The sequence below is a fragment of the Lissotriton vulgaris genome, chromosome 8, assembly GCF_964263255.1.
Source record: "Lissotriton vulgaris chromosome 8, aLisVul1.2, whole genome shotgun sequence".
In the NCBI taxonomy this organism is placed as follows: domain Eukaryota; kingdom Metazoa; phylum Chordata; class Amphibia; order Caudata; family Salamandridae; genus Lissotriton; species Lissotriton vulgaris.
The window spans coordinates 105,970,154-105,996,508 of NC_141696.1; the positions used below are offsets into that span (position 1 = coordinate 105,970,154).

The window sequence follows — 26,355 nt, forward strand, 5'->3', positions numbered from 1 at the left end:
GAGGCAGGAGGCCGGAGGTCCGAGGGCCAGGCGCCCGATTGTCTGGGTGGCTAGGTCTTTGATGCTTTTGGACCATGCGTCCAGGGAATCCCAGACGCTCATCAAGGCCTGGAGCCAGCTCGCTAGAAAGCCAAAGGGTGCGATCGAAATCAGCCCCAAGGCATCGTTCGGAGGTGTGAGGCCAACCAGTCTCTCTGGAGGGGGGCCGGAGGTGTGATGGAAGCCTTGGTTTCGGGTACTTGGTGAGTCGTTCATCCCCCGGGCGGGTCGGGGCACGCCGGACGCACATGCCCAGCTGCAGCCGGGAGCGGCCAGAGGCTGCCGAAAGGGAAGAAGGCAGCCGGCTGGCGGGGTGGCCAAACATGGAGTCTGATGGTCACGTGCATGGGCACAGGCACGCAGTCTGGAGGTCGCCTCGGGTCCGATATAGGAGTCTTGTGTATAGTTCTGGTTGGACGGGAATCAGTTCCGTCCGTCGTGCTGGGGTTATGGGGGTCAGCGAGGGCCTTGCCACGAGGCCGGGTCCAACATGCGTCCCCTCCAGCTGAAAGACGAGGAAAACTACCCATCCTCTTGGGGGTTCTCTTCGCTGAGGCGGAAGAAGCGGGAGAGGCCGTCTGCGTTGGCGTGGTCGGCACCAGGCCTGTGTTCCACCGTAAAATCCATCCCTTGGAGAGAGATGGACCAGCGTAGCAGTTTAGGGTTCTCTCCTCATCTGCATGAGCCACCGGAGAGGACGATGATCGGTCTTGACCAGGAAGTGGGTACCGAACAGGTAGGGCCTCAGCTTCTTCAAGGCCCAGACTACTGCGAAGGCCTCTCGCTCGATGGTGCTCCATCTCTGCACCCTGGGTAGTAGTCTCCGGCTGATAAAGGCTACTGGGTGATCAATCCCCTGGTCGTCCACCTGGGAGAGCACGGCTCCGATGCCATGTTCGGAGGCGTCGGTCTGGACCACGAACTCTCTGGAGTAATCAGGGGCCTGTAGTACTGGAGCGGTGCACATGGCTGGTTTCAATTCCTCGAACGCCTTCTGGCAGGTGAGGGTCCAGCTAACCTTCTTGGGGTTGGCCTTGGCTGTCAACTCTGTGAGGGGGCCTACAATACTCCCGTAACCCTTGATAAATCTACGGTAGTACTCTGAGTCCTAGGAAGGCCCGCACCTCGGTCTGGGTCATGGGGGTCTCCCAGGCAGTGATCGCGTCTGTCTAGGGTTGGAGGGGGGCTACGAGGCCGCTGCCGACCTGGTGTCCGAGGTATACAACGGAGCTTTGTCCTATTTGGTACTTGCTAGCTTTAATGGTGAGCCCGGCGCGGCGCAGGGCGTCCAACACCTCCCAGAGGTGGTGCAGGTGCTCGGGCCAGTGGGCGCTGAACACCGCAATGTCTTCGAGATACGCTGCGCTGAAACTTTTCAACCCGGCCAGGACCTGGTTGACCAGTCGCTGGAAGGTGGCGGGGGCGTTTTTCATCCCGAAGGGCATCACTCTGAAGTGGAAATGGCCATCCGGAGTGGAGAAAGCAGACCTTTCTTGGGCCCTCTCCGTGAGGCCGATCTGCCAGTAGCCACTGGTGAGATCAAAGGTACTGAGCCGACCCTAGGCGGTCAATGAGTTTGTCGGCTCGGGGGATGGGGTGTGCGTCGGTTCGGGTGACTGCGTTGAGTCCGTGGTAGTCTACGCAGAACCTCAGCTCAGGAACAGCGCCGGGGGCGGCCGCCTTCGGAACCAGGACCATGGGGCTAGCCCATAGGCTGTCGGAGGCTTCTACCAGTCCCAGGTCCAACATTGTCGACTTCGGCCTTGATGCAGGCTCGAACTCGGTCAGGGACTCGGTAGGCTCTGTGTCGTACCGGAGGGCTGTCTCCGGTGTCCACGTCGTGGACGCACCAACTGGTGACGCCAGGTGTGAGGGAGAAGAGGTCTGAGAATTGTCCCAACAACTGGCAACATTCTTCATGCTGCACGGGGGTGAGGGAGGAGGAGAGACTCACTCCCTCTACGGAGCCATCTTGATCCTTTGCACATAGGAGATCTGGTAGAGGGTCAGTCTCCTCTTCTTCTCCGTCGTCGGTGGCAAGGAGTAATCCCAACTCAGAAAGCACAAAGTGGGGTTTGAGCCGGTTCACGTGTAGGACTTTCACGGCATTCCTGGCTGATTTCGTATCAATGAGGTAGGTGACCTGGCTCTTGCGCTCTATCACCTTAAAGGGTCCAGTCCACTTGTCCTGTAGGGCACAAGGTTCCACTGGGGACATGACCCAAACCTGTTGGCCGGGTTGAAACTCGACCAGAGTGGCATTCTGGTCGTACCAGCGTTTCATCTCCTCTTGGCTGGCCTCCAGGTTGGCCTCCAGGTTGGCCTCGGCCAGCTCGCGAAACTTCCGCGTCTGGTTCCAGAGGGTCAGGACGTAGGAAAACACATCGGGGGTGTGCTCGGGGGGGCTGTCTCCCAGCCTTCCTTGACCAGGCTGAGGGGACCCCGGACGGGGTGCCCGTAGAGCAGCTCGAAAGGGCTGAACCCCAAGGATTTCTGGGGAACCTCTCGGTATGAGAACAGGAGGCAGGGCAGGAGGACGTCCCACTTGCGTCGCAAGGGCTCCTCGAGACCCATGATCATTCCTTTCAGGGTGCGGTTGAACCGCTCCACCAGGCCGTTACCCTGGGGATGGTATGGGGTGGTGAACCTGTACGACACCCCACACTGTTGCCAAAGGGACTTCATGTACCGGGAAATAAAGTTTGTGCCTCGGTCGCTCACCACTTCCCGCGGGAATCCCACCCGGGAGAAGATTCCCATGAGTGCCCGGACCACGACCGGGGCCGTCACGGTCCGGAGGGGGATGGCTCTGGGGTATCGGGTGGCGTGATCGACCAGAACCAAAATGAACCGGTGACCTAAGGAGGTCCGGGGGTCCAGAGGTCCGGCGATGTCGATCCCCACCCTCTCGAAGGGGGTACTGACGACTGGAAAGGGCTGGAGGGGAGCCTTGCACTTGCCTCGGCTTTTGCCGCTAGCCTGACACGTGGGGCAGGACTTACAGTGGTGTTCCACGTCGACCCGCATGCGGGGCCAGTAGAAATGGGTCACTAACCGTTGGAATGTTTTATCTTGGCCCAGGTGTCCCGCCAGGGGCACATCGTGGGCCAGGTTGAGGTGGAGGCCGCGGAAACGTAGGGGTACCACCAGCACGCGGGCTGACCCTAGTTCGGCGGTCTTCTGTTCACTGTAAAGTAGGCCGTTTTCCCAGTAAAGGTAATGGGAGCCGGACTGGTCTCCAGCGGCCTGGGCTGCGGCCTGTTGCCGGAGCCCCTCAAGGGCAGGGTAGGAGGTCTGCTCTTGGCATAACTCCTCTCGGGACGGTCCTCCTTCTTGGCGCCACTGGGCCAACTCGGGGATATCTGCTAGGGTGGGGGCTGGCTCGACGGCGGGTCCGAGGGGACCTTCGTCGGATTTGCTTCCTTCGGTGGAGGGCTGGTCGCAGACCGTGGGGTGCTCGCTTCCCTCGGGGACATCAGGGGCTGCACTGGGGAACTCGGACTCTTCGTTCCCAGGGTTGGACATTCTGGCGGTCATGGCTCGGGTGCTCACACAGGCCCATTGGGGCAGACCCAACATTTCTAAATGGGTCCTTCTTTCTACCTCTTTCCACTTGGAGCTCTCTAGGTCATTCCCCAGGAGGCAGTCTACCGGCATGTCCGTGTGGACCGCTACCCGTAGATCGCCCGAACCTCCCTCCGACTCAAATGGGACCTGTGCTATCTGGCAGGTGCGGACGAAATGGTCAGCTGCTATCACTCTACAGGAGGTGTAAGGGATGATCATGGATTCGGGGACTAGCGTGTATCTGACAGACGTGATGCTGGCTCCTGTGTCCCTAAGAGCTCCTATGCTGCGCCTGTTAACCTTAACTGTCTGGCGATACTCTTCTGTGTTGTCGGGCAGGTAGTCTCCTGGGATCAACTCGCTATTCCCCAGGGAGGCTAAGACCATGGCTGCGGGCTCCCACTCCCCCTGTTCTTCTATTTCTTCCTCTTCTAGGGCCACTGAGGATATCTGTCTGGTGGAGGGGCCAGTGGGAGTGGATTTCTGGGTCATGGGACATCGAGGATCACCGGCATAGTGCCCGGGTTGCTGACACTTGTAGCATGTGGCGCTGGGGCGGAGCCCCGGGGGTCCTGCGCTCGGGGCGGGTCTCGTCGCAGGAGGAGAGCGTGGTGCCTGGTTTCTGGGGGGACTACGCTGGGGCCCTGACTGGGATCCTTGCTGTTTGCCTCGACCTCCCCAAACTCGCTGGCGGGAGGATCCTTGGTCGTTCCGGGGGGGGGGGGGGGGGGGGGGGGGGGGGGGTCTCCCCCGGTCGCCCGGAACGACCAAGGATCCTTCTGGACTCGGGTGGCCACCCAGCGATCGACTTCAACAGCCAGTTTCCGCAGGTTGGCGAGCTTGCTGTCCAGGAGATGCTGTCTTAGTTCCACAAAGCAATTGGCGGACAGGTGCTCGTAAGCGACTAGGTCGACTAGGCCTTCGAAGGTGGTCACATTGCTGCCCTTGATCCACCCATCTAGGGCCCAGGTGAAGTAGTTCACATAGTCTACCCATGTGGTGCCAGGAATCTTCTTGCACTCCCTAAACCGCTGGCGATACATTTCTGGCGTTAGACAGTAGCGGAATAGGAGAGCGTCTTTCATGTGGGGGTAGGCGTTCATGTGTGCGGTCGGTAGGTCCAGCAGGGTGTCTCTCCCCTCGCTGAGGAAGCGGCTCCACAGACCGGCCCCCCAGTCCTTCTCGGGGACCCGGTGGGCGGATGTGGCAACCTCGTAGGCTTTGAACCACTGCTGGATGTCGTCCCCTTTGTAAAACTCCTTCACGACGTCTTTGGGGATGTGCACCTTCGTTTCTTTGGGGACCACCTGCTCTCCAAGTCCCGGTGGTCCGGTTGCTTCTGCTCTGGCTTTCAACTCCAGTTCTTTGAGGCTGCGCTCGATCTCAAGCTGGAGTTTCCGACCTTCATGCTCCCTCTGGAGCTTCTTCTCCTCTAGCTCTCCCTGGAGCCGCAACTGCTCGAATGACAACTTCTTCTCTGCAAGTTTGAGTTCGCCCTCCAATTTGAGGCGCGCCAGTTCGAGTTCATGGCTTCGGTTACGTTCTCGGTCGGCCATCTCTTCCGATGACCGATCCCTCCCGGTTGCTGTGCTCCGGGTCGGTTGCTGGATTCTCTCACCGGCCGGCGTACCGGTTTCGGTCTGTGGCCTCCCTCCCTCGTTGTCTTCGGTCGGGGGGAGGGGTGCTCCGGACTCTACCCAAGTGGTAAGCGCTTTCTGGAAATCTTCCTTAGTACTTAGTCCAGTACTTGGGATACTCAGTTCTCTGCAGAACTGTTTTAGCTCTCTATGGGTGTAGTCTTCCAAGAGGTCTTTGTCGAATGTGGTCTTCACACCAGATTCTGTGGTCGTCATTATTGCTCTTTCTTTCTCGTGCGTTTGCTGCGTGTGGGTTCAGGTAGTGTGTCAGTGGTACGATCTTTAGACGTAGGTTTGTATCGCGTCGCTGCAACCAATGTTGGAAGGCGGTGACCCCAGGGGTCAAGAGGACTCTCCTAACCACCCGGGACCTCCTCTCCCACAATTATTGCCGAGTCTTATCGAAGGGGGAGTCCCCACCGGGGAGGACTGATCGTACACACGGATGACACACTACACTTATGAACGGACACCACACCGTGATTCTTTATCAAGTATGAACTTTATCAAGATAAAAGTAAGGAGCAATACACAGCGATCGAGGGATCGCGAAAGTCTTGTAGCAAGGGGAACGGGGAAGCGGGACAGTCTGAGAGGGCCAGCTGGCACACCACGTACCCTGCGCACAGTTCTCAATCCTTAACTGGGGGGTACGGGGACTGGCGATGGGTCTTGCTGTCCTACTCACTTCAAGTTCAGGTGGTCTGTGGGTAGCGTTGCTGATCCAGCCGGACCAGAGAGTTCTTCAAGCCGCGACGAGGTCAGCAGGGCTTGGTCAGGAGTACTTCGTCGTACTCGTAGGCAGGTGTTTCGTATTCTTAAGAGGGGGGCTGCGACGAGGTCAGCGGGGCTCCGGTGGTTCAGATCTTACTCTCGAGAGGGAGCCGCGACAGCGTCAGCAGGGCTCCGGTGGTTCAGGTCTTATTCTTCGAGAGGGAGCCGCAACAGCGTCAGCAGGGCTCCGGTGGTTCAGTTCCGTCGGTTCGAGGATGAGCCGAGACAACGTCAGCAGGGCTCGGTGGGTCAGAGTCTGTTCTCCTCAAGGTCAGCCGCGATCAGATCAGCAGGGCTTTCTTGTCCAAGATACAACCGCCGGCTAGATGGCAGGCTGTCTTATAGTCCAGGAGCTCTTTGATGTCTGGACCCTCAGAGGCAGGAGGCCGGAGGTCCGAGGGCCAGGCGCCCGATTGTCTGGGAGGCTAGGTCTTTGATGCTTTTGGACCATGCGTCCAGGGAATCCCAGACGCTCATAAAGGCCTGGAGACAGCTCGCTAGGAAGCCAAAGGGTGCGATCAAAACCAGCCCCCAGGGATGGTTCGGAGGTGTGAGGCCAACCAGTCTCTCTAGAGGGGGGCCGGAGGTGTGATGGAAGCCTTGGTTTCGGGTACTTGGTGAGTCGTTCACCCCCCCGGGCGGGTCGGGGCACGCCGGACGCGCACGCCCAGCTGCAGCCGGGAGCGGCCAGAGGCTGCCGAAAGGGAAGAAGGCAGCCGGCTGGCGGGGTGGCCAAACATGGAGTCTGATGGTCACGTGCATGGGCACAGGCACACGGTCTGGAGGTCGCCTCGGGTCCGATGTAGGAGTCTTGTGTATAGTTCTGGTTGGACGGGAATCAGTTCCGTCTGTAGTGCTGGGGTTATGGGGGTCAGCGAGGGCCACGCCACGAGGCCGGGTCCAACACTGGCTATATGCAATTTTCACCCCGAGTGTGCTGGGTATACTCAGACGTGAGTCCCAGGCTCTCCACACCACTGGAGTCAAGCTATCCAGGCTGAATAAAGGCGGATAGCCAGAAACCGGTCTTTGGATGCTTGATTCCGGTCTGGGAAAGACATGGCTTGGTAGTTCCGACTGGACCCATGGGGCACAGGGTCAGAGCTGATTTGCATATAGCCAGTGTCTAACCCAGGGTGGTGTGGAGTGCAAAAAAACAATGGATTTAGGCCCAGATCCTTGTACTGGGGTGAATGTATGACATTGTTCTACATTCTGTCCATCAACTGTGTTTTTTACATTTATTCCTGGCATGAGCTAGTGGATTGGAATTACTCGTGGGCGTGCCCTAACCAATGGGATGAAAGTCCACGGAGTCAACTCTACCCAGGTTGGGCATCTTCATGATGATAAAATCTTTCAACCACACTACCTGGGGAGAGTGGTGTGTGTGTGTGTGTGTGTGTGTGTGTGTGTGTGTGTGTGTGTGTGTGTGTGTGTGTGTGTGTGTGTAAGAGGACAGTGTGTGGGTAAGAGGACTGTGTGAGTAAGAGGACTGTGTGAGTAAGAGGACAGTGTGTGTGTGGGTAAGAGGACAGTGTGTGTGTGGGTAAGAGGACAGTGTGTGTGTGGGTAAGAGGGCAGTGTGTGTGTGGGTAAGAGGGCAGTGTGTGTGTGTGTAAGAGGACAGTGTGTGTGTGTGTAAGAGGACAGTGTGTGTGTGTGTAAGAGGACAGTGTGTGTGTGTGTGTAAGAGGACAGTGTGTGTGTGTGTGTGTAAGAGGACAGTGTGTGTGTGTGTGTGTAAGAGGACAGTGTGTGTGTGTGTAAGAGGACAGTGTGTGTGTGTGTGTAAGAGGACAGTGTGTGTGTGTGTGTAAGAGGACAGTGTGTGTGTGTGTGTAAGAGGACAGTGTGTGTGTGTGTGTAAGAGGACAGTGTGTGTGTGTGTGTAAGAGGACAGTGTGTGTGTGTAAGAGGACAGTGTGTGTGTGTGTAAGAGGACTGTGTAGGACAGTGTGCGCGTGCATAAGAGAGGACAGTGCGCGCGTGCATGAGAGAGGACAGTGCGCGCGTGCATGAGCGAGGACAGTGCGCGCGTGCATGAGCGAGGACAGTGCGCGCGTGCATGAGCGAGGACAGTGCGCGCGTGCATGAGCGAGGACAGTGCGCGCGTGCATGAGCGAGGACAGTGCGCGCGTGCATGAGCGAGGACAGTGCGCGCGTGCATGAGCGAGGACAGTGCGCGCGTGCATGAGCGAGGACAGTGCGCGCGTGCATGAGCGAGGACAGTGCGCGCGTGCATGAGCGAGGACAGTGCGCGCGTGCATGAGCGAGGACAGTGCGCGCGTGCATGAGCGAGGACAGTGCGCGCGTGCATGAGCGAGGACAGTGCGCGCGTGCATGAGCGAGGACAGTGCGCGCGTGCATGAGCGAGGACAGTGCGCGCGTGCATGAGCGAGGACAGTGCGCGCGTGCATGAGCGAGGACAGTGCGCGCGTGCATGAGCGGACAGTGCGCGCGTGCATGAGAGAGGACAGTGCGCGCGTGCATGAGAGAGGACAGCGCGCGCGTGCATGAGAGAGGACAGCGCGCGTGCATGAGAGAGGACAGCGCGCGTGCATGAGAGAGGACAGCGCGCGTGCATGAGAGAGGACAGCGCGCGTGCATGAGAGAGGACAGCGCGCGTGCATGAGAGAGGACAGTGCGCGTGCATGAGAGAGGACAGTGCGCGTGCATGAGAGAGGACAGTGCGCGTGCATGAGAGAGGACAGTGAGCGTGTGCATGAGAGAGGACAGTGAGCGTGTGCATGAGAGAGGACAGTGAGCGTGTGCATGAGAGAGGACAGTGTGCGTGTGCATGAGAGAGGACAGTGTGCGTGTGCATGAGAGAGGACAGTGTGCGTGTGCATGAGAGAGGACAGTGTGCGTGTGCATGAGAGAGGACAGTGTGCGTGTGCATGAGAGAGGACAGTGTGCGAGGGAGAGTATGTGCGAGAAAGTGTGCGAGAAAGCGTGTGTGATAAAGCGTGTGCGTGTGAGAAAGCGCTCCTAGCCTACATATTCTGGGAGGCTCAGAAGTTACCTATGCCCATTCAGGTCAGCCTCTTGTTTGCTCCTGGGGGGCATTTCACATCTATTCAAAAGCCAATTACTGCTGGCAGACATGGGAGAGTAAATGCAAATTTTGCCTCTTGGAACTTCAAACAGGGAAAAGTTACTTTCCTTAATATGAATTTAAAAATCTCACTGCCATTAAACTACATTTTTGATAACTATAAAAACATTGTTTAGTTATTCTTCTAGCTAATCCCATTCCCAAGATAAACTATTAGGGTTTTTAAATCGTACTCTGGTTTTCTACATAGAACAGCTAGGCTTGCCACAGTTAAAGACAGCTTTTGGGTGCTGTTCACTCAAAGGAATCCTAAAATAACTTTTCTACATGTCCTTCACTTTAAATACCATGCGTCCGGTATTATGGATGACGTAGTCTATGTTTTTTGGCCTGTCAAAAGGGATTGTTTTGACAGGTCAAATTGTACGGTTTAAAGTGCCACAGTCAGGCTAGAAGAGCAGGCCTGAAACCATGCTGTACAGCGTCACTGTAATGGATGAGACAATAGGTGCTGTGGTCCAATAGCAACATTTAACTTGCAGGCCCTGGGAACCTTTTGCACTATATGCTAGGGACTTACACAAGTTAAATATAACAATTAGGAATAAGCCAATTCAACCATGTTTAAAGGAAGAGCGCAGGCAACTGGTTAGCAGGAGTAAAGTACAAAGAGTTCTAAAGCCAGCAAAAATATAGGGCCCTGCAAGTGGCGAGAAATACGGGGTAAACATGCAGAAAAGATTGATTTGCTACAGGGACAGTGTTAATTTTTCATAATCACCTCTACCAAGTGGATCTCTGCTAGGGGATCGCCCAGAAACAATTCTGTAGCCAGGATCCACACATTAGACAACAGCGATACTTTGAAGGGGGTATAAGAAGCCACCCAGGGCAAGGGAAGGAGCTCCCCCCCAGTCATTCTGGCACCTTGAGCGGGCAAACTAGGAGTTTGCACCCTGCTGACATACAAACAGGGGTGAAGAAAGCCCCCTAGAGCACCATGGATAAATGTTCAAAAAGAGAAGTGGAGCACAAGGCTATGCCCCACTGCCACCAACCCCCTGCCTGCGCCCATGGCAGGAAAGGCTGGATTTCTTTTTAGCAGTTTTTCACTATGAAATTCAAAAACCCTGGGTACATTTAGAATCCTCAACATTGGAGGGGGGAAGGCGCTAATATTGTCTGGATTACTTTAGAGGGAAAAAGTTAAGGTTTAAATCTGAAATGCCCAACAAAAAAGAAAAAAAAGTAATTTAAAAAAATGGCTCATCACTTGGGACGACACAGCAGCTAAGGGATTCCTTATTTAAGAATATGGTGTGTGACTAAGCCGGTGGTCATCATTTACTTATTTATTTTTTGAGCTAGAATTGTTTTAACATTATGCTAAGCACATACATAACAGATATGGGCTCAGCCAATATTGTTAATAGCTTTTGTGTATTGGAAATCTATTTATGAAACGTTCTACACAATAAAATATAAAAAAATAAAAAGATCTAGGTCTGCAGTGTGTAATTGACAATTTATCTTACATGGACACACAAGCTAACTTAAAAAAATATATATAAATCAGTTTTCACTATCAAAGCACCACCTCGAGCCCACAGATCGTCTAACAAGCATGCACCAGTCTCAATGGCAAGTTAGGCACCTGGTTTATTCTGAGTGGTCCCAAAGAGGCCTCCTGCATTGTTATTTGTTCCAAAGGCAGTCGCTCCAAAGCCTGTTGTAGGGGTAGCGCCAAAACCAGCAGCTGTGGGAAAAAGAAAAAAAAAAAGGGCACTGAGGATCAATCAAAATATACTATCTAAAGCATATGCCTACTGCCATGACAAACCAATAGACGATCAAAACTCCATGGAAGATTCTACCATCTTACCACAATCGCTCCATACTCAGTACTGTAGGCACACTGTATCTAAACAATGCAGGGCTGTTAGAAATGGGATCCCTGGCTGGCCGGGGCTTGCGTTAAAGTCAGAGATCACCATTCCTAAGTCAGGGCAAGGGAGTTACACGCCAAGATAACCCCTGCTCACCCTCTAGGTAACGTGACGCGAGCAGCAAGGCTAAACTTGGAGGCTATGTAGCTTGTGTTTGCACGCGCACCCAGCAACAACACCCAAGGCCCACCACAAAGGAAACTCCACACAAGGTTATATGTAAAAATAGCCTTTGTTTTACACCAAAACACATTAGATAAAATCACACACTTTACAATGTGCCAACAGGCACGGGCAGAATTTACAGGGGATTATGTACAAGACAGGGCCACATGGACCACTGTCAGGAATCAGCACTTTTAGAACTAGCACTTAGAACATAGAATTTAAATCACTGTAGCACAAAATAGAAAAATAGAGCACACAACCAGTCACCACTGGTAACAGGTAAGTATCACCTACGCAACCCTACCCACCTTAGGAAAAGGTCACGCAGGGAACCAGGACCTAACTAGCAACACCTGTACTAGCAAGAACAACCACCTAAGTATCACAATACCTGTAGTGGTATAAGCACATCACACATGATGCATCACAACACATTCAGAGGTGTAGGGAAGGAAAACACATGATGCCTAAAAATATTCAGAGGTGTAAGAACAATTGCGCAGCACTCACATAAGTCACCACCTGTGACTGTACCCAGGCCAACTGGCCTTGTGGAGGCTAGGACGCCCTGTGTCCCAAAGTCAGGGGGGCCTAAACGTAGCAGCTGCCCACTAAGTGCTGGGCAGCTGTGCGAGACAATGCTGGGCCAACGCTGGAGCCTTGCAGGCTCTGCCCAACTGACGGTCCCCTGAGCCCCTCTGGACTCTACCAACAAGAAATGCCCCCTAGAGCCTCCGTGGCTCTGAGCAAGAGGTGGGGCAAGTGGAAGGCTCCAGGCTCCGAAGAACAAATGTGCCCCCTGAGCCCTCGTGGGCTCTTCATACAATGTGGGCAAGGTGGGAGCATCCCGCTGCCAACTGGGGCCGCTCGCGCCTTCTCTGTGCTTGAAATGCCACAACAAGCCTCTCTGGGCTCCACGTAAAGAAATATGCGGTATCGTTTGAGCCCCTCCTGGACTCAAGAGAACCAATGCCCCCGGCGTTGGAATCTCTCGTGGGGGACTCGAGAAGCAACTCTCCCCTGGCGTCGGAGCCTCGTGGGCTCTACAACAATGGGGCCCTCACAAGCCTCTTGTGGGCTCTACCAACAACAATGCCCACGGGCTCGAAATACACACATAGGGCCCTGGCAGGCTCTGAACTATGGAAGGGCCGGGGAGGCACGCTGCCACGTGGGGGCGCCCGGGAAAACTAACCGGGCCAATTCCCAGCTCCCCTCCGCTTACCGGGCTCCTGTCTCCTGCGGCTGTTGTGGCTGCCGGGCTCTATCCTGGGGACACCGAAGCCCCGCCTGCTCCTCCGGCTCCGGTCTCCCTCGCACGGGCGGGTCGCTGTGCGGGAGCTCCTGCTCCTCGGGGATCCTGCGGTGTCCTCGGGTTTGGGCGGCCTCTCTCTCGGCAGCTTCCAGGGGAGGCGGGGTGGGCTCCCGGCCTCGTCCTGCTGTCCGGCAGTCCCGCCCCTGGCCTGCCTGACTTCCGGTTCAGGCGCCGGGGACAATCTCGGGCAAACGAGGGGTAGGTACCCTCTTTAATTTAACTATAAAGCGAGGTGGGCACTCGCTTAGGCAATAAAAAGAAATCGCCGCAAGGTCCCTGGCGGAGTGGGCACTCGCCAGGGATTCCAAACTTGGCAAATAAGCGAGGAAAATGCCAGGTGGGCACCGGCTACTAACAGAAAGCATTCCTGTTGGAGCTGGCCCTTTTGGCAGGTTCACCCCGAAACTGGTCTTTTTCCTAGCCTGTTTCTGTGACCTGGTGTTGGGGTTTTTGGGCCTCTGCGCACTTTTTCACTGTGGTACAGTGTAAAGTGCGTGAGCTCTCTGTATGTGTGGTGAGTGACCTGCCCTCTCATAGGAATGGATGGGGAATATGTATGCCCATGGTAGTTCCTGATGTGTGGGGAGTGCAGGGTCAAGTTTGGTATGTGCAAACTCGTGAGATTGAATGCTGCGCATTGATATATGCGGGATGATTGTGTCTAGTGTAGAAGTGCCACTTCTAGAAGTTGGCATATTTGTGTAATTTGTGCCTGGCGTGTGATTGGCTGGAGCCTGGCTCCAGGAGGGTGCCTGGGCCTGCTTGTGGATTGACTGTCTGGTTTGAGGGTGACAGGGGCTGGGGAGACCCCAGGAGGTTGTCTGAGTCAGCCCTTGGTTGAATGACTGCATCTGCAACTAGAATCGTGGGAGGAGGTAGCACCTGGGAGTGAATGGGGCTGGGTTTTCCCCACACAATGCTGGCTCCACCCCCTGTGGTGCGTCTGATGTCCCTAGCCTGGCCTGTGAAAGGAGTTCCCTATAACCAGTTGTAGCTGGTTCTCACACTGCCTGCACCCTGCTAGACCAAGGATTTCTCTGAATAAAAAGGGGCTGTGTCCCCTTACAAAATGTTCCTGTTTCTAACTTGAATCCTGCCAGGGGCGTGCTGCTACTTGGGCTCAGGGGAAGGCTTGCCTCCCTGGGCCCTGCCCAGCCCCTGGATACCTGATAGACTGCTGGAGGACTTCTTCTTGGGGGCCCTTTCTGCCTGGCCGACGATGGCTGGGAGACTTCACTTGCCCTAGAATCCTTGTCCTGTAATGCCCTGCAGCTGCTGGGACCCTCCTTGCTGTGGGGGTCCTTTCTGGGGCGTTTTCGTGATTTCTGGGCTAAGCGCTGTCGTTTTCGCGAGGAGGGAAGCGCTCCTGCCCTTTGTGCCCCTGAGCTTGCAGGTGACTACCCTGCTTGGCGCCCGATTCGTGCTAGGTCTAATTTACAGGTGCCACCCCGCTTATTTAGGTATTTAACGGTGCCCACCCTGTTTCTGCAATTATTTGGTCCTTCGAGGGTGCCCACCCCTCATTATTGCCCCCGTTGGGTCACTGCCGCAGCCGGGCCGCAAAGAGGAAGTCAGGCACGTGGTCCGGACGTGGGCGGAGCCTGCGATCCAGCAGGAAGTCCCGCCCGCCGGCCAGAGAGGGAAGCCTTGGTTTTCGTTGCCGGTCTCCCATGCGATGGGGGGGGAGACCGGAGATGTGCCCAGGGTGTTGCGGCCTGTAGCGGGGCTACCCTGTGCTGAGGGAGCCCCGGAGAAGAAGAGAGAAGAGCCGCTCGCAGCAACGGAGGGTCCCGAGGAGCGGGAGCTCTCCTCCGACGGCCGCCGCCAGACCCGGTGAATGAAGGAGGGCTGGGGCCTTCCAATGAGAAGCAGAGCGGCCGCGATTGATAGCGGGCCGCTCCACCGACAGGGGCATTGTTGCATGTAGAGCCCTGAGAAGGGGGCGTCGGGGCACATTGCCGGTGCCCGCCCCCTCCTGCCTGCAAGAGGTTTGTTCACGAGCCCCGAGAGGCTCACAGCGCCCCATTTGTCGAGGAGCCCACAAGGGGCTCAGGCGCCATAGTTGTTAAGGAGCCCACCAGGGGCTCAAGCATTAGTAGTTCCAGCCCAGAGAGTTTCTTGAGTGCCACATTTGATAAGGAGCCCAGAGAGGCTCGTGGCCGCATTTCTTTGCTTGGAGCCCAGAGAGGCTCAGGGGCGACCAGTTGTTCAGAGCTTGTGTGGCTCCCACGTGGCCCCATCATTTTTCACAGCTGCCCAGCACTTCGTGGGCAGCTGCCACGTTTAGGCCCCTGACTTTTGGACACAGGGTGTCCTAGCCCCAACAAGGCCAGTTGGCCTAGGGACTGCCACAGGTGGTGGTGGCTTATGTAAGTTTGGCACAATTGTATGGTTTTTCCTGCACCTCAATGTTTTTAGGCATCATGTGCTTTTGCGCGATTGAGTTGTGTTCTGGCACCTCTGAATGTTTTTATGCATCGTGTGTCATCCTTGTTCTTACACCTCTGAATGTGTTGGTTTACGCATCATGTGTCTTCCTTCCCTGCACCTCTGAATGGGTTTTTGATGCATCATGTGCCTTGTTCTTACACCGCTGAATGTATGTTTTATCAATCATGTGTTTTCCTTCCCTACACCTCTGAATGTTGGTTATGCATCATGTGTAATGTGTTCTTACCTATACCCCTAAATGTATTTTATTCTTAGGTGGTTGTTCTTTCTAGTACAGGTGGTCCTAGTGAGGTCCTGGTTCCCTGCGTGACATTCTCCTAAGGTGGTTAGGGTTGCGTAGGTGGTACTTACCTGTTACCAGTGGTTACTGGTTGTGGGCTATATTTGCTAATTTGTACTACAGTGATTTTATATCCTATATTCTATGTTCTAGAAGTGCTATTTCTACTAAGTGCTGATTCTGACAGGCACCCACGTGGCACTGTCCTGTGTAAATAATCCCTTGTGAATATTGCCCGTGCCAGTTGGCACCATGTATATTGTGTGATTACTATCTGATGTGTTTTGACAATACAGAAGTTATTTTTATATAACCTTGTGTGGAGTTCCTTTTGTGGTGTGCCTAGGATGTTGCTGTTGTGTGCGTGCGCAAATGCTTTACACATTGCCTCCGGGATAAGCCTGTCTGCTCGTGCCAAGCTACCAAGGGGGTGAGCAGGGGTTATCTTGGCGTGTGACTCCCTTGCCCTGACTAGAATGGTGGTTTCTACCTAGCTTTGGCGTCAGCCTTAGCCAACCAGAAATAGCCGGTTCTAACAGCTCCCAAGGCGCTAGGGGGAGAATCACAGCGCTCCCAAGCGCTATAGGGCAACACAAGTCCAGGACAAAGGTCAGCCCCAAGGTTCCTCAACAGAGCAAGGCAGGGGGGGGGGGGGGGGGGGGGGCAAGGCTGGGCCAGGGGCCAGCTCACTGGGCCCTCCAGGCAGGAAGGCAGTGCCAAGTGGCGGTTCCTCCTGTCGCCCAGCAGCTGCCCCCCTCAGGTAGGATCAGGAAAGAACATTTTCATGGGGTCACAGCCCCTCTTTTATACACCTTTTCCCTTTGTCTGGCTTCAGGGTGAGGGGAAATACCAGTCGCAGCTGGTTTGTGAGCACTCTTGATGTGCTCAGCCCCTCACTCTATTCACTGGCAGGGCTAGGGACTTTAGACGCACCACAGGGGGCGGAGACAGCATTGTGTGGGGAAAGCCCAGCCCTATTCAGGACCCAGGTGCACTCCTCCCCAGCCATCAGCATGCTAATCTCCACACTCATCACCGGGCAGACCCATCCAGACTCCTGGAGCCAGGCTCACCCGCCAGCTCCAGCCAATAACGTGCCAGCACACTCACTGCACACACACACCTATGTCTAGAAGTGGCACTTCCACACTAGACACATACACGCCGCACATATCATTGTGCAGCATTCAATCTCACGAGTCCGCACATACCAAACTCAAGCCTACACACCTCACGCATCAGGAAGGAGTAGTTTCTGTCCATTAACTCCAGTTCTGTAGTAGGGGTATCTCTGTTATAGTCAATCTAGTGAAAAGTCCCGCCCATGTGCGTGGACCACGGCAATCAAAAATAATCTCTTTAAGTTGTCAAAAAATGCAGAACTGCAAAGACACTTAAGAGAGAATTTAAAGACGAATAATGCAGCCTATATCCACAGGCTACACTGTTCAGTACTTCAACTAGAAATTCCACCAAAAGACCACACAAACAGCACAGCCTGCCCAGTTTCCTCCATAGAGAAACTTGCCTCTACCATTAAAAGCCTCTGGAATGAGAGAGGAAGACATGGACAGACAAGCCCCATAGGCTGCCATTATGTGGCTTAAATAGGATACTGTGCCTTTAAGAGAACTTTCCAGAACTTCTTCCAGTATCCCAGAATGCACAGCAGGTCCCTTTTACTTGCAGTTCTTTTTGAAGGCGTAACACGCCAGACCTGTCGCATTCCTTACATGAATATCTTTCTCCATGTACCACCACTGCCTGGGCCATTCCTGGGCAATAAGTATCATCCGCGCCCTGGAACGGGCCAGCTTGATGAGCACCGCCGGAATCAGGGGAATGGGTGGAAAAGCGTACAGAAAGCTGTTAGACCAGTTGATCCATAGCGCATTCCCCAGCGTCCCCTGCTGGTAGTACCTGGAGGCGAAGTCTCGGCATTTGCTGTTTTCGGCGGTGGCGAACAGATCTATGTCTGGAGCCCCCCACCTTGCGAAGACTTCTCCTAGTACTTTGTCGTTTATGACCCATTCGTGGTTTTCCTGAATCAGTCTGCTCAGTGCGTCCGCCTGAACATTCTGCACACCTGGCAGATGGGTAGCCGTTATCGTCAGTCCTCTGGCCAGAAGCCAGTGCCAGATCGCCTCCGCCTCCTGCGACAGAGTGCGCGATCTCCAACCCCCCCCGCTTGTTGAGGTAATACATAGTGGTCGTATTGTCCGTCTGCACAAGCAGAGAGTTGGTCTGAAAGGACGGATGAAAGGCCTTCAGTGCCAAGCGAACAGCTCAGAGTTCCAGGAAATTGATGTGATACATGGCATCTGTAGGAGAGTAGGGTGTGCAATCCTATGATCACCCAGATTTTTTGCTTTTGTTTCACTGGTGTACGACTTTCTCTGGCTGTGGGCCTGCTAATCAGACCCACAGCCTAGCTGTTCTCTCACTAAAATGCCATGTGTACCTTAGGTGCATTATCCAATTGGTACTGGGCCACCTTATCAGACCCTGTAACTCAGGGCATAGGTGTACCCAGGGTCTACCAGGGGCTGAAGCATGTATTATGCCACCCCTGGATGGCCATCTAAATCTGACACAACTGGCTGCACGACAGCTGGGGCAAGGTGGGGTAATCACCCTTTGCTGTAGATATAGTATACCTATATCTAACCCTAAAAATGGACACACAGATTCCTATCAGTCACTCCTATGGCAGGCCTTGACAATCCTGAAGGCAGAGTGCTTGGAATCGTGTGAAATGGTGCTCTGGCATGAGCTGAGCCTGTTTGCAGCTTGCGGAACCAAGTCCTAATAGCTGTTCCATGATAACGCGTACCATATACTCTTAAGTGCATTATAATCCTCGCGGTTAAATGCTATCTCTGGTATAGCTTTATCAAAACATGTAGAGTAAGGTGTCATACGAATTGGAATACTAACCCCTCGCCAATTCTGGCGACGGGGTTAGCATTCCACCCTTCTAGAGGGACACGACATGTATGTAACTGTGAACCCCAGTTAACGTTAACTAAAGCCTCAGCTCCACAAAATGGATGCTGCCACCACAGACACGAGTCTGACCTCCTGCTGCTGGGAGTCCTTCCAGCGAGGAGAGCTTGGACAAAGGGTTTTCTGTCAGGGGCGGTGCTAGCACCATCCCAGACAGGGTTTTGTGTATCCTGGGTAGGCAGGGCTTTACAGGAAGGTGACTGCTGAGTGGCACCCCGGTGCTCACTACGCATCTGCCGGCTAGAACCAGTTCCAGGGGCACACCAGCCCCTGGCCTGGGGAAAGTCCAGAATGGGAGAGGGGTGTAACCACCCCCCTTCCTGGTCCCACCCCTAGGGCAGGACCTAGTCGCGTACCCACCCCTTTCTTTAGGATAAAGGCAGGAGCGGGGACCCTTCCAAATTAGATCATCTTTGAATCAAGAAACTACTTTCTACGAAAGGAACTCTCGACTTCTTCTCAAGATTTCTCCCTTGTGACTAAGGAGTAGTCACCCTGCATCCGCAGGCACCATCTAAGAACTCTGCGGTTTGCTGCACGTCCTTCCTCAGGAATCCGACCGACCAGCACGACGAGACCCGGCTTCCCTGGCACTTCTGACCTACCTCTACAGCTAAGCTGAGAACCGTAGGTGCGACGAGACCGAGGGACCGGCCATCATCAGAACTGCACGACTTCTATCCAGCACGACCGCCGAGGGATCCTCTGGTGAGTGCTTTGGGGTCCGAGAAGCCCCGACCCAGAGCAGCTCCAGCACCGAAGTCCAGCCTCCCAGCATCCACGAGATCTGCGTGGGGCCCTTCTGCTTTTTGCTGCTCACCGCGTTGTTTGGCTACTAGCCCGCTGGCTTGTGGCCTTCCTAACGACGCCCGACGACATCACCGCTGCTGGTCTGGTTGCTCCAGACTGGCCCTTGCTCCCTTCCAAAAGAGGAGCACCCCGGAACCTCCTGGTCCACTCCAGACGCCATTTTAGGTCCACCGCGTGGGCTTGAATTTGCCAAGACTTGTTACCCCAATCCTGGGTCCAGCGACGTCGACAGCATCATCCATCGTGGGACAGCTCGCACCTCCACCCTGGTCGCCGACAACGCCTCCTGGTCCGTGAGACTGCAGAGCCCAGCATCGCCCACTCACCTGGTCGAGGTGACTACCATCCGGTGCCCTCCTGGTGCCATCTGACTACTGGCTAGTGGTCACGAACTTGGTCCCCTCTGCTTTCAGGTGTCATCCATCTTCGATCCAGGCTTGGATCACTCGAACAATCTTCACTGGTCGCCTGCCAGCAACTCCTTTCTTCAGGCTCCTGGTTCGTCTGCGAGGATTCCCGACGTCTTTTCAGACATATGCAGCTGCAGCCCCTGGGCTAGGTAAACTCGGCATTTCGGTGCCCCAGCATAGCCTCACTATCCAAGGGTCAGGATCCACTGTCGTTTTCAACCTACCTTATCGGGTTCACCCGAGAACACTAACTTTGCTTTTACTAGCTCCCATAGACTTTGTCCCGCATCCCGCGTGAGAGTGCACACTCTGCACCCGAGTCCCCTAGGCCTCCTACTAGTAATCTGAAGGTTCAGTAACGTAGTCCTAGCGATTCCAAAGCCTATTAGTACAGTACTTACCGGCTAGTAATTTCGCATTCCACTTCCATAGTATATGGTTTTTCGTGCCCCTCGGGCATTTGTGTAAATTTTGCAACTTGAAGTATTTTCGTAAGAGTTTTGTTGTGTGCTTAGTACCCTGTCCTCATAAAGAGTACAGGGCTGTTGTGATATAAATACACTGTTTATTTTCATAACACTTGTGTGGTGTCCTTTCACTTGGTGTTCAAGGTGTATATGTGATGGTATAACAGCTGGCTTAACACGCCCTCTAGAGTTTAGCCCGAAGACTGCTCGTATCCACGCTACTAGGATAGCTGGTCTATAAGGTTGACTTGCAACCAATCACCATAAGGGTTGTTTGGACTGATGCATAGTGATCACTAGAATAGTGAGCACTGCATATCAGGCCAACTTCTCACAGCATCCGTCGAGAAGCATCCGTCACACAGTCTGAGTGGGAATGTCCTTGTGGAAGGGAACCCCTCTGAGGAGATTCTCCGCTGAACACCACCACTTCAGAGACTGAAGAGCATGCAGAGACAGTCGTATCTTGTCGTCCCAAGATCCTTTCCTCCGATACCACTGGTCCTCCAAGCACTCTTGCAACGGTCTCATGTGCAGTCGTGCGTGTGGCGTTAGGAAGATACAAGAGGCCATCGATCCCAGTAGAGAAGACACCGTCCTCACTGTTGTAGATGGAGTGGTCATAAGAGCCTGAGCCTTCCAAAGGAGTGATAATCGTCGCTCTTCCGAAGGGGACACGCTTGCTGACAGCGTATTGATGGAGGCTCCCAAGTACTGTATGCACTGGACCGTAGTCGGGACAGACTTGGACATGTTGATGTGCAACCCCAGCTTGTTCAAGAGAACGCACGTCTTCTGGAAGTGGAAGTGTGTTTGAGCTTCCGAGAAGGAGGAGGCCTTGATCAACCAATCGTCCAGGTATGGGTAGACGAACACCTTGTTCTTTCTCAGGTGCGCTGCTACCACCGCCATGCACTTCGAGAATGTTCTCTGCGCAGACTTCAGTCCGAATGGCAGTACTGTGTATTGATAATGATTGGCACCAACTTGGAATCGCAGGAACTTGCTGTGTTTGTGCGCAATGGGCACATGGAAGTACGCATCTTGTAGGTCTATAGCACATAGCCAGTCTCCCTGTTGCAACTGAGGATAAATCTGATGCAACGACAGCATGCAAAACTTTTCTCTGCGAATCCACTTGTTTGCCTGTCGCAAGTCCAGAATGGGCCTGAACTCGTTCTTGTCCTTCTTGCGAATCAGGAAGAACCGGGAGTACAGACCTCTTCCTCATTGAGACAGAGGTACGTCTTCTATCGCCCTTTTCCTTAACAGGATATCGGCCTCTGCCTGGAGCTCGCGCAGCTGAAACTGCGAGCTGACCGGTGGAATTGCTGGAGGCGGGCTGGTGAACCGAAGACTGTATCCATTGCAAACAATATTCAGCACCCACTTGTCCAGAGTAATTTTTCTCCACTCTGCCAGAAAAAATTGAACGCTTCCCCCCACCGGAGTGGGTAACGGATGCAGGGGAAGTAAGCGCTCAGGGCCTAGACCCGGCCGGGCCTTTGGTTGCTGGTGCCGACTGTTGGCCGCCTCTGCCTTACTGGCGCTTCTGGAACGGTCTTCGGAACTGCTGCTGCTGTTGCAGCTGCTGTCCCGAAGCCTGGCCACGCCCTCTGCCCTGTCCTCCGAACCGTCTCTGGAACGGGCGGTACGATTTCTTGTTATCCTTGGCCTTTTCCAGACCCACAGCCGTCAGTGTTTCGGCCTCCGCCTTCATGCGGCCCACTTAGTCATCCGCATGTTTACCAAACAGGGTTTCGCCAGAGAATGGTAAATTGGCAACCCTTTGTTGTGCGTCAGGTTTTCAGTGACGTGAGGCGGAGCCAGGCGTGTCTTCGCTGGTTAATCCCATGGCCGAAACCATGCGCCGCCAGGAGGGAAGAATCGGCTGCAGCACTGATGACCTGATTCGCCACCAACATCTCCTCATTCAAAACCTCCTGGAAATCTTCTCTCTTGTCACGAGGCAGGTGTTCTACAAACTGCTGGAGGGAATCACAGAGGGCTCTGTCTTACCGCACCAACAAGGCATTGGCACTCGCAGCCTTCATGGAAGTCGCCGACGTCCCACAAACCTTCCTCCCAGCCGAATCCAGCCATCTAGATTCCTTATCTGGTGGGACTGTGGATGACGGAGTGGTGGCATGTTGTTTTCGAGCCGCCGTCACTATCACAGAGTCTGGAGGAGGCTCCACCCTTAGAAAAGCCGGATCCGAGTCGGGAGCCCGGTATTTTTTCTGTAGTCTTGAGGGGGGCGCCTTAGTTACAGCCGGGGTGAGAAAAAGGTCCATGGCCGGATCCTCCAGGCCCGGTACCAGTGGAAGCAGTAGTGGTGGTTGTCCCGAGGAAGGAAGTGGTGGAAGCGGAGGGTTGACGGGAGGATCCTTCTTCGGTACAGGAGGTGGGGGCGACTTCGGCCGAGGTGGTGTATAAACCACCGAGTACACCGAGCCAAGTGACTTCTTCGGGGGAGGGGACTGCGAACCAGCCCCTCCAGTAGGTGATCGCCGTCTCAGTCGTCCTCCACCAGAACTACTCCTGCGCCGCTTAGGAGAGTTGGAAAGTCTTCTAGACGCCGAGCGTCGCTTTTCCGGCATCGAACGTCTACTCCGGCGTCGAACGCCGCCTCTTCGACGTCGAACGTTCAGTCCTCAACGATGAGCGTCGACTCCTTAGACGCCGACCGCTTTCTCAAGGTCCGCAACGTCGAGGATCCCCTCGACGCAGACCGTCTTCTCGACGGCGAAGTCACCTCGACTGCGAGCGCCGACGCCTGTCGCTCCTTTTTCGACGTCGATGGCTCGACGCAGACGCCGACGAATCAGTCGACAGTGATCTCGACAGAGGCCTACCCAGGCCCTTCGACGTCGATCCTTCACGCCGTCTCGACCCGGAGCCCCGGGGAGATGGGGAACACACCGTCGTCATCCCTCTCGACGTAGTCGATGCAATAGACATCGACGGAGACCGGGACCGTTTGCTGGGCTTCCTGCCTCTGGGGAGCCCCCCAGAGGCCTCAGCAGAGGCAGAGGGAGCCTTCCCAGCCTGCCCAGACCCACCTGCAGCCGTCTCTCCTCTAGGCACTGAAGCCTAATCTTCAGCCTTTCCCTCAGGGTCCTTGCTGAAAAGTTCTGGCAGATGTCACATTCTTCAGGGACATGTGCATCAGGGAGACAGAGTATGCAGACGTCGTGTGGATCAGTCTTGGACTTCTTCCATCCACATGCTTGACACTTGTCTAAGAGAGCAGGCATTTTAGAGCCCTAAAAAGCCTGAACAAATACACAGGAGTGAAGGGAAACACCAAGTAATCAAACTGATAACACTTTTAAAACCAAAAGTGCACAAAATCCAATAAACCCTTGAAAAATGGAGAGCTCAATGCACCAGGGTCCTGTTAGCAGGAGCCGGAAAAAAGAACTGAAAGTAAAAGGGACCTGCTGTGCATTCTGGGATACTGGGAGAAGTTCTGGAAAGTTCTCTTAAAGGCACAGTATCCTATTTAAGCCACATAATGGCAGCCTATGGGGCTTGTCTGTCCATGCCTTCCTCTCTATCATTCCAGAGGCTTTTACTGGTAGAGGCAAGTTTTAGTAAGGAGGAAACAGGGCAGGCTGTGCTGTTTGTGTGGTCTTTTTGGTGGAATTTCTAGTTGAAGTACTGGACAGTGTAGCCTGTGGATATAGGCTGCATTATTTGTCTTTAAATTCTCTCTTAAGTGTCTTTGCAGTTATGCATTTTTTGACAACTTAAAGAGATTATTTTTGATTGCCGGGGTCCACACACATGGGCGGGACTATTCACTAGATTATGAGAATACACCGAGATCCCCTACTACAGAACTACCAGGGACACAGACATTCCCCATGCATTCCTATGGGAGGGCAGGCCAACCTTACTCCACGCACTCACGAGCTCGCACGCACTTTCCACTGGGACACAGTGAAAGTGCGCAGAAACCAAAAATCACCACCACCAATTCACATTAAAATAGCAAAAAGTTTAGGGGTGAACCTGCCAGAAGGGCCAAGTCCAACAAGGACTATTAGAACAAGTAACATTTATTGCAGAAAGAACAAACCATGGAAACATGCAACGTTAAAACAAACTTAAAACAAGTAAAAATGGATTAAATTTTAATTGACATCAATGCTAACAACATTTCATTATAATATTACAAGTTTGTGCAGACTATAAATACCCCAGGAGTTTCAGTATCAATATACAGTGGCAGTCCCCACTGAGAATTAATGATTCAGTCCCTCTTTCCATCAAAAACGCATTTTTAGGCTGGACTTTAACTTTTGACCACATGGACAGATTTGCACCAAATATGGCATGGCTGGGCAGATAGTCCACCAAGGTAAGGCATTCCCTCTTTCGAGCTGCTCCATACAGGGAGGAAAAAGATTAAAGGAGTGAAAAAAAAGTGTTCCCACATTTTACCTCCAAAAGAAAAAAAGTTAGCGCTTGCCTACAGCTTAGCCCACTGAAGGGATTAGCATGTAAATTGAATTTACAGAAACCAGGTTTTTGATTATCTTAAGTACATGTTTTTGGGAAACATGCATTTAAAAAAGTTGCAGATTGTAGTCCTTACAGGTTACCACTTTTGTATCGCTCATTTGGGATTTACGAATCCACAAGTTAAAAAAAAAAAATTTCAAGTGTTGTTCTGCTTCGCGGGTCCGGGGTTGATACAATAGATCAGAGTGATTTGAATGGCTGCAACAAGAAAAGAAAACAAGCATTTACAATGCAATGGTCTCGGCAGCATTAAAGGTAGAGCTATTGGCATTGCTCATGATTTTATTTTTTTTAAATCATAAATAAATGGCATTGTCATTTACATTGCCAATAGCTTAATCGCTTGCATATGCGAGACCTATTGCATTAGCACCCACACAGAGAGTAGGTAGTAGAGTGAGTAGTTGATAGTGAGTAGGATAGAGTTATTAGTAAAGAGAGTATTAGAGAGCGAGTAATAAAAAGTGAAAGAGTGAGTATTATACAGTGAGAGAGTGAGTAGTAAAGAGTCCTAGAGCCACACACAATTACGTGCACAGCCACACCTTTACATATACAAAGTGTATTTTTATTTTTAGTAGTAAAGAGTGAGTAGTATAGTGACTAATTATGAGTGAGTAATGTGGAGTAGTAGAGAGTGTAGCAGAGTGTGTAGTACAGTATTACAGTAAGTACTATACATTAGATGCTTTTTAGTACAGTGAGTAGTAGCGAGTAGCTGATAGAGTATTACAGTGAGTAGAGAGTGTTAGAGTCGTATAGTAAGTATTCGAGTGAGTATTGATAATATTTGATATTGAGTATTATAGAGTGACTATTTGAGTGATATTTGTGAGTAGTAGAGAGCGTAGTAAAGGGTGTGTAGTAGTGTGTAATAGAGCGTTATAGTGAGTACTGTGGAGCATTTATTTGTGAACTAAAGTGAGTAGGGAGTATTAGAGAGTTGTTGAGTAAGTACTTTAGCAGTAGAGTGAGTAGAGACGTTGCCTTCAAACATATGGGTATTTACTTCTGATGGACAGAATATTCATTTTGATAAATATTTTATGGCCAAAACCAATTTCAAAGGTAGGTCTGCCATGATCAAGATATATCTGGCATGCAAAGGAGCCAACATATTGGGATGGAGAGATCAAAAGCGATTAAAAATCACTTTGAAACCCAACATGGCAGATCCAGTTTTGATAGTAAAGGAAGGTAATATGAAAGATCATTTCATTGCTGCTTTTCCTCAAGTGTTCACAAATCTGGGAAAGCTAATAGGATTTGAGCATGAAATAAAACTGAAGATCAATGTTGAACTAGTAAGGCGGAAAGTAAGAAATGTTCCATTCAGTATCCAAAAAGAACTTTAGGAATTACTGAATAACATCCAGGAAGATTATTTTATTGAGGAAATGGTAATCTTCAGATTGGGTGTCTGTGGTGGTACTAGCAAAGAAGAGCAATGGTGTTGTCCGGCTTCGTGTGGAGTTAAATGCATTAAATAATAACAGTTAGATCAATAGACATCCTCCTCCAAGATTACCGATCTGTTATCTGTTCTAAATGGGGCCAATATGTTTTTTACTCTGAATCTGTAAAATGCTTACCACCAGGTGGTGGTGTCTTCTGCTTCACAACTGTGGATTGCATTCATTACTCCAGTTGATGTGTACCAATTTATATGAATGCCAGTTGGACTCGCGTCATTGTCCTCCATGCTCCAAAGGATAATGTTTAGTCTATTTAAGGATATGGAGGATCATGTTTGTTGATTTCAAGATTACTTTTTCGTTTTTTTAAAATATAAAAGTCACCATGTTAAACTTATGTCAGAAGTATGCAAAAGACTGACAGGGGGCTTGTTTTTAGTGCTGACAAATGTTAACATTTTGTCTACCGGGTGGATTATTTG

The 26,355-nt window shown here is 52.8% G+C and overlaps 1 protein-coding gene across 2 annotated transcripts in view; it reads right to left on the reverse strand.

The window, feature by feature from the left end:
• The window catches only part of NUP98 (nucleoporin 98 and 96 precursor), a 944,939-nt gene that overhangs the window by 797,500 nt on the left and 121,084 nt on the right, over positions 1-26,355 (reverse strand). For both annotated transcript variants that reach the window (XM_086933760.1, XM_086933759.1), the window contains exon 3: positions 10,730-10,831. In XM_086933760.1, the coding sequence (XP_086789886.1) occupies positions 10,730-10,831 (102 nt within the window). The remainder of the gene's footprint in view (positions 1-10,729; positions 10,832-26,355) is intronic.